The sequence below is a fragment of the Suricata suricatta genome, chromosome 5, assembly GCF_006229205.1.
Source record: "Suricata suricatta isolate VVHF042 chromosome 5, meerkat_22Aug2017_6uvM2_HiC, whole genome shotgun sequence".
Lineage (NCBI taxonomy): Eukaryota > Metazoa > Chordata > Mammalia > Carnivora > Herpestidae > Suricata > Suricata suricatta.
In genome coordinates, this window is record NC_043704.1 from 70,970,480 (window position 1) to 70,982,748 (window position 12,269).

General features: G+C 34.0%; 1 protein-coding gene across 1 annotated transcript in view; it reads right to left on the bottom strand.

Annotated features, from left to right (window-relative positions):
• Window positions 1–1,779: 1,779 nt before the first annotated feature.
• FYTTD1 (forty-two-three domain containing 1) overlaps window positions 1,780–12,269 on the bottom strand; it is a 31,127-nt gene continuing 20,637 nt past the window's right edge. Inside the window, exons 4-9 of the mRNA XM_029939491.1 lie at window positions 12,137–12,249; window positions 10,471–10,567; window positions 10,001–10,062; window positions 7,779–7,853; window positions 5,860–5,986; window positions 1,780–4,175 (exon numbers count right to left, since the gene is read on the bottom strand). Coding sequence (XP_029795351.1) covers window positions 4,077–4,175; window positions 5,860–5,986; window positions 7,779–7,853; window positions 10,001–10,062; window positions 10,471–10,567; window positions 12,137–12,249 — 573 coding nt within the window. The 3' untranslated portion in view covers window positions 1,780–4,076. The remainder of the gene's footprint in view (window positions 4,176–5,859; window positions 5,987–7,778; window positions 7,854–10,000; window positions 10,063–10,470; window positions 10,568–12,136; window positions 12,250–12,269) is intronic.

The window sequence follows — 12,269 nt, forward strand, 5'->3', positions numbered from 1 at the left end:
TCTCACTACCTCATGCAGAAATAAAGTCCTTTCCCCCTTCGTCTACTCACTAGAAATATGTTACAGTCACCCCTTTAAGACTCCATTTTTATATACTCAAAGCAATGGGATTAAAATCTTGACTAATCCTATGCTCTTCTAATGTATAGCATAGAAACTAGCTGGTTGAATATATTCAATATGTTTGCTCCTTCTCTGATTCCTTTAATAAGCAGACAATGTGATTTTTTTCATTACAGGAAAGTAGAAATAGAGGTATGAATTAGAGACCTACACACTATGTAAATAGTTTCCTATTCATCTTTAAACATCAGTATACCTCTTCTGAAATACAACGCAGAACAATAAATTTCAGCTCCAGGACAGCATTATATATTTCCTTGTTTCATCAAGCTTTTTGTATTTGATAGAAGTAACCTAACGGCTGGGGGGGGGGTGCGCATTAGAAGTCAACAATTTATAAGAAAATCTTTAACTCCCTAACAATGGCCAACAATAGTCCAAAATTCTTATTGTCCTTGCTTGGGACTTGCTGGTATCATTTTTTAAAAAGGGAATAACTCCAAATTGATCTACGTAAAAAGCATTTGCTTTAGAAGGAAGCTTAAAAATCACGTGTTTGTTTTTTTTACAGTGGCAATAAAACAATCATATAATTCTGATGAAAGTTCAAAAATATACTAAACATATAAAAGAATCATTTTCTGCCCTGATACTGCCTGTATTCAGAATGTATGGTATTAATTCTCTGTAGTACAAAGTCAGCTATTTTTTTCTTTCTTACTGTATAAATCTAAATCAGGACAAATATTACTCTGACACACTGAGAAACAAAACAAATGAGTAAAGGGGAAAAAAAGAGAGTGACAAACCAAGAAACATACTCTAACTATAGAGAACTGATGGCTACCAGAGGGGCGGTGCATAGAGGGACAAGTGAAGGAAGTTATGGGGATTTAGGAATGCACTTGTCATGATGAGCACCAGGTGATTAGAATTAAAATTAAAAATTATTCTGACCCTGTGTTTACTGTGTGAATTATAAAGCCACTGACAGCAAAACAGGACATACATATCTATTCTAACAGAAAATAATCACTGGGCAATGAAACTTGTAAGTTTATTCATACTTTGGAAGTATTTTATGATGTTTATGTCATTAAAATTATGAAATCTATGCCTGTTAGAAAAAAAATACATAATGTCCAATTAGGAACACTGGCCTTTTCTAAGAGGTCTATGTATCTTGAATACAAAAGTAATGAAGTCTCAATAATTATCACAGGTAGAGTAGATTTACTTGCCATCCTACAAATTACAAATGCCAAAGCATTGCTATTAGCACTTCTTAGATATCTGACAAGCCAAACATCATTCCACTAACTCTCTGTGGATGTTTAATTCACAGAAGCAGGTTATTATGGGAATTAAATTAAACTGAGAATTAAAAGACCTGGATTCAAAAAGTGACATTGCCACATACAAGTCTTGAAAAGCTGAGCCTCTAACTAAAACATAAAAAGGAGTTGAAATAGATGATCTTGAAAGGCTCATCTAGCTTGAAATTCTGCACTCTAAGTAAATTTGAGTCTTTTAAGTCCTGCTGGCTACTTGATTCTTGGTTGGAGCTCATGAATGAAATGATCAAAAGGTAGTCAGAATATGAATCTAGACTGATTTGCCAATTTAATTTGTTAGTTTTTCAAACCCTAAAAATCATAATTACTACAAAGTTCTTAACGTAGGTCAATCTAAAAACCACAACTCAATCTTTATAGCTAAGAATAAATGTGAGACCTGTAACATTTTATTTGTTAAAAATGAACAGCTTCAGAATAGATCTAAATTTGTAACTTTTCCAAAAAACACCAAAAAGTACAGTGTAAAGCATCTCCTCTTTAAATATAAACTCTCATTTTGTGATGCATTGCATCAATGTTTTGCATACACCTTGATGCAAAGGAAATTTTAAGTCATATCCGGTTTTAAAAAAATTTAAGATCTGAAAAAAGGATGACTACAACCATATTCCAAGAAAGGAAACTTTCCTCCAACAAAGCATATTCTTTTGTTTATACACATGTTAGCACTCAAGAATTTTAATTTGGTTGTAACAAAGGCAAAGTTTTATATTTATAAAGAAAATGAAATTAGAGATGCATGAAGAGCAAAAGTTTAATATACCAAAGACATTTTGTTGTTTGATGCAATTAACATCAACATTTGGGGCAGTTTTTAAGGTTTTCAAGAAAAATGGCATCGGTAACGCTCTGTACAATATTTAAAATAAAAAAACGAAAACTTCTTTATACCATATTTTCAAGAACTGTTCTAAAGACAGCAAATTTGTGTTCAGTTGTTTTTCCTTTGCTTTAAAATAAGCTACCAGTAATTCTAAACCAGTCTAAAATAAAATGTACTGTTCATGGGTGAAATCTAAGCATTTGTACTTGCAAAAATGTTTTGCAAGGAGTCCTTGGCCTAAGGAGACTAGAGCTTATTTTCAAATTGTGTGACTGGCTTCCAATAATCCCTTATCAGTAGACTTACTGGCAAAATACCAGATATTAAGGATCAGACTTAATTCTTTGGTATAAGCATGAATCTGTTGATACTTTCCTGTGGCTAGCATAAACCAAGTAACCCAAGGAGCATGAGAGAAAACAATGAAGTCTAGTATACAATACAAGGCAGGCAAGAGTGATAACTTAATGTTCTGTTTTTACAAGGAAAATTAACACCAATACACTCTAGGGAAACTAACACCTACTTAGAGGTTTCAACATTATAGCAAACCAAAAGGTTAAACTTCAAAATGATTGAACTTGTAGTTGGAATATTTTGCTGTATTTTGGCATTATACTGTAACTTATACTATATAACCATCTGAAGACTTTCAGCACTAGCTTGGCACAACAGATTAATTCCTCCCACTCCTCCAGAGTGTGGGAAGGAAAAAAAAAAACCCCTCACTATAAATGCCTGAACTTTATACAAGAAAGGTATAAAGGAAATGAAGGTTACAATGTAACTCAATTACCATTTTGTCTTTGTGACACATACAAGTATATTTTTTATTTTGAAGCTTTATACTGTTTAATTAACAGGCTTAAAAAGCTTATAAAATTTAACTTTTGAATAAGAAGTCTAGGACTTTATGGCTATTGATTTTATCATCAAAATATCTAAGGGACTCAATCTATTTTGATAATTATAATTCTTCTAAATATCATTTGAAGAATTCTTCACCAACACTAGGTTCAAGCCTACACTAAATCCACACAGTACACCTATGTCCTGGGTTTTTAAGTTTTTCACCTCAACCTGCTACTTCCTCTCCTGCTTTCTTCATTTATCAAACACAACTGTTAGGTTTTTACATTGGACCTTCTCCAAGGCTCTATCAGATAATTTTGTAAACACACATTTATAGCCTTTAAACATCAACATTTTAAAGAGACTAATGCCTAAAGTCACATTTCTTGTTAAAAGTTCAATATTAAAGATTTATAACTCTGGAGAATTAACCTAAGGTCATCTGACAAATGAACCAAATTCTAGATATTCCCATAAATCTTAAAACTCAAAACTGGAATTCTAATGATTTTTTTTTTAGTATCTCTAATGAAGAAAAGTCAACTGCACTTACTACATCAACACTATTAAAGGATAGGTGACAGCAACCAAGGGACCTACTAATATTTCTGAAGACCACGATTTACCATGGCAAATAAAAAATGGGAAAATGATGAAGATCCTAAATACCACTATCATAAAAATAATTTCTATCTTTCTGTCTTCTTTCTGCGGCATGACGGACCAAAGAAGTCACATAGAGAATTGTTCTGTCTGGGCCAACCATGAAATCTTAAGAACAGATAGGTATATTCCCTGTTATTCTTTCAGGGCATTATTTACACATGTTAAAAAAAAAAACAACTTCAAAAATAAAAATAAGAGTTATTTAGCCTTGTGAATATTTTGAAATAAAGTTTCTTGAATTTCTGTGATAAATTCTTCAAGCAATTCAACTTTTAAAATGGAGTCATCACTCAAAAGTCCCTTTGAAATGGGATCTATCCCACAGTTACAAAGCGGCTTCCTCCTTTGTTGAACGTGAGAGTGGCTCTTTGTTCCTTCAAGATCCCAAATCGCTCATTCAAAGTCATCCCTGTCTAGAGAAAACAAAACAAAACAAAAAATTTAACAACTTGTCTATCAGCCATATTTGTTTAGAACAATAATGTGACCATAATGGTAATTCAAAATAACAACAGCTAACATTTCCTGAATATGTATGCATTCGAACTCATTTGACTCTAACAAAAACCATACAAATCAGGTGAATTGAGTGAGGTTAGTTAACTTGCCTACTTGCAGCTCCAGAATTTAAACCAGGTGGTCTGACTCACAATCTCTATCTTCTAACCATTCTAAATGCCTACAGTACTATATAAAACACATTACTATAATGCCCACAAAGTCAGACATCCAAGATTTTCTCCATCTGAATTATTTTTAGGCTCTACAAACACTACCACAAATTTTAGTGATGTCTCTGAAAAACACAGGAGTTACTGACAGTTGTGAATATTTGAGACAAACTTTCTTGAATTTCTGTAAGTTTTTGGATTTCTAGGAGTTTACCACAGAAATTCAAATTAAATTCAAATCAAAATCTGGTTTTTGGTGAGCAGAAAGCACACCCAAATTATATTTCACCATTTCTTAAAGAAAAGTAACCATGACAAAATAAAATAAAAAGAAGCAAAACAATTTTGGTCAAATTTCTATCCATACTTCATATTTTCCATTCCACACATTCTTACATCAATGGATATATTTAAAAAAAAAAAAGCATTTAACAAAAGTCTAACATCCATTCATGATAAAAACTCTCAGAAAATTATGAATAAAGGGAATTCCCTCAACCTGTGAATCTACTAAAAGCCCGCTGCTAAAAATCATACTCAAAGGTGAAACATTTAATGCTTTCTCCTCATGCTTGGGAACAAAGCATGCCATGTTCTCATCATTTCTGTTCAACATTGTACTGAAAGTTCTAGCCATCACAACAAAGAAAAAGAAAAGGTTTTAAGGATTGGTAAGGGATAGGGAGAAAGATGATTGTTTACACAGAAAATCTTAAGGAATCTACAAAATTGCTAAAAGTGCTTAAGTGAATTTTAGCAAGATCACAGGACACAAGGTCAATATAATAAAAATGTCAAATCCACTCCAAAGAGAGATATACCACTTCACAAGCACTTGGATAGCTACAATCATATGACAGATAGTAACAAGTGGAGATGAGGATGTAGAGAATTTAGAACTCTTTATACATGCTGGAAGGACTGTAAAGAGTGCAGCCACTTCGGAAAACAAGTTTGGCACGTCCTCAAGAGGTTAAACATACGGTTATGAATATGACCTACCAATTCCACCTGTAGGTATTTACCCAGGAAAATGGAAACACAGACTCACCCAAAAAACATGTATATGAATGTGCAGAGGAGCTTTATACACAATAACCAAAGAATGGAAATAGCCCAAAGGTCCATCAGCTGACAAATGAGTAAGTTATATCCATTGATGGAACACGATACAGAAATAAAAAGATGATACACTATAGATGAACCTTAAAAACACTATGCTAAGTGAAAGAAGCCAGTCACAAAAGATCATATATGTTTCCATTCATATGAATACCCAAAATAGGTTTATCTATAGAAACAAAGTAGATTGTTCAATGGTTTCCTAAGGTTGAGGAGACTTAAGACACCCTATTTAATTCATTACACATTTTATTAATTAAAATATTCTCAAAGAATGGCACAAAGAAATAGAAAAAAAAATTACCTGTTTTCCAACACTATTTATGTCAAATTGTAGGGGGACACCTTTAGGAACTTTCTTTACATCAGATTGCTCCCGTTTTGTCAAGAATGAGGGTACAGCAGTACGAGTTAATCGTGGTTTCTGAGTTCTATTAGAAAAGTATTAAAATGAAATCAGATTAAGTTTAATCAAAAGAAGACAAATAACTCACTTGGTACATAAGATATCATGACTTGCACACATGTTCCATGTATTTAGGCTATTTTGTGTTCTCAAACAAGTACTACAGTCTCCCCTTACCCATGGGGTGTACGTTCCAGACTGCCCCCTCACCTGCCAGTGGATGCCTGAAACAGCATATAGTACTGAACCCTACATATACTATATGTTTTTTCCTATATATATATACCTATGATAAAGTTTAATTTTTTTTGATGTTTATTTACTTTTGACACAGAGAGAGAGAGAGAGAGAGAGAGAGAGAGAGAGACAAAGTATGAGTGGGGAAGGGGCGGAGAGAGAGGGAGACACAGAATCTGAAGCAGGATCCAGGCTCTGAGCAGTCACCACAGAGCCCAACATGGGGCTCGAACTCACTCATGAACTGTGTGATCATGATCTGAGCCGAAGTCAGCTGCGCAACTGACTTAGCCACTCAGGCGCCCCTATAAATTTTAATTTTTAAAAATTAGGGGGCACCTGGGTGGCTCAGTTGGTTACGTGTCCGGCTTCAGCTCAGGTCATGATCTCACGATTCAGGGGTTTGAGCCCCATGTCTGGCTCTGTGCTGACAGCTAGCTCAGAGCCTAGAGCCTGCTTCAGATTCTGTGTCTCCCTCTCTCTCTGACCCTCCCCTGCTGGCATGGTCTCTCTCTCTCAAAAATAAATTAAAAACATTAAAAAAAACTTTTTTTAATTAGGCACAGTATGAGTTATTAGTTAACAATAATAGTAAAACAGAACAACTGTAAAAATATACTGTAATAATAGTTATGTGAATGTGGTCTCTTTCCCATCCTCTCTCAAAGTATGTTCTTATACTCATCCTTCTTGTGATGATATGAGATGATAAAATACTTATGATGAGACACAGTGAGGTGAATGATGTAAGCATTGTGAGGTAGTGTTAGGCTCCTACTGACCTTCTGACAATATGTCAGAAGGAGGACCATCTGTTTTCAGACCATGGTTGACTGGGTAACTGAAACCATGGAAAGCGAAATCACAGACAAGGTGGTACGAATGTACCTGGATGACTGACTCATCTAGAGACTAAAATTTATAATCACTCACAGCATACTTTAAGTACAACTATAATGTTTTCAATAATTTGGAATGATTGGTGACTTCCAAGTCTTGATCTTCTACTAAAATAAAGCAACCTCTAAAGTCTTAAGAGACTCATCCTATGTTTTTTTCATTTCATTTATTAAAATGACTGGAACTCATTTCATTAAAATGAAAACTCCAAAAACCTAGAAAGTTTATAATGCAATCAACGTAAGGGAATGGTTAACTAAATTAAGGTCATCCAGATAAAAGAACACACTATGAAGCCTTTGAAAAGAAGGTAGATCTGTATGTACCTAAAAGATGTCTAAACGGTATTAGGAGGTGGAGGAGATACCTTGCAAGTACGTGTAGCATTCCCTCATTTGTTATTATACATAAAAAATATATATGTTATTTCTTATATATGCACCAATATTTTAAAATAAAAATATGAAATTGTTAAAAGTGGCTACTTTGGGGCTATGGAACCAGGAATCAAGAGAGCCTTTACCTGTAACTTTATCCTATAGTATTTCCACTTTGTACCCCAAATATTATTTTTATTTTTGTCTCTATTTATCTTAACTGGACATCATGAGAAGTCCAGTGCTTTTCTATTACCTTATATACTGAGAGGTTATAATTTCTGACAATAAAAAAGAACTTACACTGGGCACTGCACTGCTCCAGGATTGTCAATGGAGACAGTCAAAATTCCTCCATTTGTGGTGGAAGTCCGCCATCTAGTTTCAAAAAACCAAAAGCTTCATTAAAATGCAAGTTTATAAATCCTATAGTGTATTCCACATAAAAAATGCATTTTAAAGTAACCATAACATGTTCTTAGCTTTTAAAAAATACTAAGCCCCACCACGATATAATTAACCAGCATACTGAGTGTAGGAACTGGACACTTGAATTTATTTTTTCAGTGTAACAAATACACATACAATAAAAGAAATTAAATTACAGAAAGGCTTCTAATTAAAAGTAACAGTCTCTAGTATTTTGTGCCCCCTCTGATCCCCAGAGGCAGAACTTTCCTGCTTCCCAATGGCAGCACTTTTAACCTTTCTTGTTTTTACCTCTTGCTAGTTACATCCAGTTCACTATTCAAAATGTGTACATAACAATACTTTGCTATCATAAGGTTTTAGCTCATCACACTCTAATCTAGTTTCCCTACCTCCGAAACATTCTGATAGCTATATCACAATTTTACTTCCATTATAACTTTAAATATAAATCTTTCAGTCTCTTTTTAATTTTTTTTAACGTTCATTTATTTTTGAGAGATAGAGAGTGCGCAGAGGAAGGGCAGAGAGAGAGGGAGGCAGAATCTGAAGCAGACTCCAGACTCTGAGCTATCAGCAGACAGCCTGACGCGGGGCTCGAACTCACAAACTGTGAGATCATGACCTATGTCTGACACTTAACCAACTGAGCCACCCAGGCACCCTAAATCTTTTAGTCTCTTTAATCTTTCTTTCAATCCTTGACACCATTCCCTCTCAACTTTGTATGAAAGGAGAGTGGTACCTCTATTCCTTCCTTTCACCTCTTCTCCCACTTTGTACCTCCCATTTTTTGTCAGCTCTACTTGTATATTCATGTTACTCAAAATCTGACATTTTCAGTATATTGTTACCAAATTAAGGATTTTGTGGGAGGGGGGGTTTCCTACAGATTCTCAAAGTTCAAGACAAATAGCATTTATATTGTTAAGTTATGTAAACATTGTTCCCTGGAGAAGCAAATGGTTTATCATTTCTTTCCTTGTGGTTTCCAATGTCATAATTCCTGTGCAAAAGAATACTGTCAACATCAAGTTCAAATAGCTTTTCTTCTTACATTCTGCTCAAAATCATGCCCAATTTTAGCTAGCATATCTGGACCAATACCATATTTTATACACTGTTTTCTAAAAAGTAGCCATCGTTTTAAATAGTTTAATCTCAAAACTGATCATATTGATGGAAGTAGAATGTTACAACTCACACGTGAGAAGTGCAATTCTAACAAATATTTTTAAAAAACTTTTATGGAGTAAGGAAAAAAAATATGTGAAAAAGAAAAATATCCTATTGTTTTTAAGGTTTCACAAGTTTTTTTTTAATTTTTTTTAACATTTATTTATTTTTGAGAGAAAGAGACAGTGTGAGTAGTGTAGGGTCAGAGAGAGACACAGAATCAGAAGCAGGCTCCAGGCTCTGAGCTGTCAGCACAGAACCTGATGCGGGGCTCAAACTCACAAACCATGAGATCATGACCCGAGCTGAAATTGACCACTTAACTGACTGAGCCACCCAGGCGCCCCTCACAAGTTTTTCTATAAGCTCTACTGGGTTTTCTGTTTATTTACTTACTTTTAAATTTTTTAAAGCATTTACTCATTTTTGAGAGAGAGAGATAGAGTGCGAGTCATGGAGGGGCAGAGAGAAAGGGAGACACTAAATCCAAAACAGGCCCCAGGCTCTGAGCTGTCAGCACAGAGCCTGACGCGGGGCTCAAACCCAACAAACCATGAGATCATGACCTGAAGTCGGACACTTAACCAACTGAGCCACCCAGGCGCCCCTATTTATTCTCTGAATAGAATCATTTATATAAAAGCAGTTATAGAAAATAAAGAGCTGTTTCATTAAAATGGAATACTCTGTTTTTTTTTTTTTAAATAAAAGGATGTATTTGGTGCTAAAACTCATTAACACTGACATGTGAAAATACAAAAGGCTTTTTGGGGGAAAAAAGGATTTATTTATTTCAGGTTCAATAGTTAATATACTTTGGGTCTCATTTAATTCCTTCTGGACAGGGGCACACAGTAATCGGGGTTGCTAGTATTCTGCGAGTTTTGAAGTGACATCTTGAAAAACAAATTCAAACTTACTGACGAGTTCTCTTTGCTACTACATCGTCTAGCAGTTGTTCTGTGTTCAACTGGGCCTGAACCTGAAGGGAAAAAAAAAGCAGATCCTATAGAAAGCAGAGGATGTGAATCTAACAAGCAACCCTTCTCTTTACCTTTATAACCCAGTATGGTGTGTGTATGAATGAAAGAGAGGCATGTGACTATTCTGGCAATACCTCTGTTGGGGTTCCTCTATCAGAGCAAGTGGTAAAACATATTCCTAAATAACATGTTAAGCTCATAATATGTTGCTACTGATGACAACAAAAGGGAGATTAGAAAAAAACAAATAACAAAAAGAACTAATCTAATATCACAATCTCCATATCCCAAACCCAACCCCTACTTCAACCATGGGCTGGCTTTGCCTATGACCTGAGGATTACCACTAGAGGTAGCTGTTCAAGATCCTTTGAGCAAAAACAACCACCAGGAAGGGTTTTTTATACCTTTAGGCCTCTTCTGAAAAGAAAAGTTGCCTGACGAGTATCTTTCTGATGACTTAATTTATTTCCACTCCTGCTAAAATTGGCTGGAATGTTATTTCTACAACAAAACACATATATCATGAATAGTCTCAGCCATTTAACAACTTTCAAACATCCTAAGAAAAAATAAGAAAAAATAGTTAAATTTGTAGGCTAGACATTTGAAGTATATTAAACGTTAAGACTGAATTATTTCCTTATTTACACAAAACTATTGTGATTAAATTTACAAATATCTCTGTTACTACATAACCTAGTTAATTCTGATTTATCTTCTAAATATTGCACTAATAGTCTAACACAGATTTCTTCAGAAGACATTAATATTAACAATTTTAATGCTATTTTCTAAATTTGATGAAAAACACATATACAGATTTATTTATAGGATAAGTAAAAAGAAAATTGTACCTAGGCACATCATAATCAAACTACTGAAAACCAAAAGTAAAGAGAAAAATCTTGAAAAATAACATCTATGGTTTTCTCTTCCATCTTTACTCAGAAACCTTTATATGTTACTATGAATCACAGAGAAACTTAAAATCTTCCACTGCTTATTCTTTCACATAGAGCAAAGTACTCTCAATTATGTTTGACTTGACTTTCACCAATTCCTTTCCAATTTCTATACGAAGTTAAGTAAAATATGAGGAAACAAACTTTTATATTTATCTAGTTATTTATTTTTTATAAATACTTAACAGATTGCCTAATCTTACCTCCAGTCTTAGATGCAAATGCAAAATTTCCTGGCTAGCTTAACTAAGACGGGTCATTAATGTAATGGACAAGTTCTTATTTGCTGATTTCCCATTTCCCAAAACGTACTATACCAGATTTCCAAAAGAAAAGAGGGATGACAGTTAAATAAAACTGCAATTCCAGCCATCCCATTTATACAAAAACTTCATTTCAGAGTTTTTCTTTTGAATTGTCCTCTATAAAAGATGAATAAGCGGTACTCAAAACTAAAATAATATAGAAACTTACCAGTTTATCAACTTCCTTTTTGCCATTTTGTTCTTACAGAAAACAGAATGCCATAACAATAGGTCATAATTTTTGAGTTTCTGTTATGCCTTCAATTTAATATAAACTCAGCTATGGGGTGCCTGACTGGCTCATAGGTAAAGCATGCGACTCTTATCATGGGGTCTTGAGTGTGAGCCCCCATGTTGGGTGAAGAGATAACATAAAAAAATTAATATTTTCAGTTTAAAAAGCATTCACACAGAATTCTTTATAATTTGCTTTTTCCACAAATACATTGTTCTATTAAGAATCACTGAGACTGAATAACAATTTTAGCTTTCAGAATTCCCAACTTTGAATAATTCTGGTGGAAGTATTTTTACCTAATCACCTTTTATAATTTTATTCTATATGTAAATAGAGGTAAAGAAGCAGTGTAATGCTTTTTTTTAAGTTTACAATCTGTTAAAATCATCAATAATACTGGGTCTCAAAAATAAGAAACCCACTACTGAATGCTTCCATGTAGATAGATATCCCTAATACCTGTCTTGAAAATGACCACTACAAATCCATTCATTTGGTCTCTTAGTGCAAGAAGTCTACCTTTATTTACTCAGGATAACATAGCATATCATATTTGAGTACTTACTTTCTATTTAGCTGGTTAGTTCTCTTAAGAACTGCAACTGCTTTTCTCTGTACTTCATTTTGTCTCAGAAGATTGGCTTTCCTTTTTAATGCTGGAAAATACCGTTCTATATTCTTTCAGAAGGAAAAAAAAA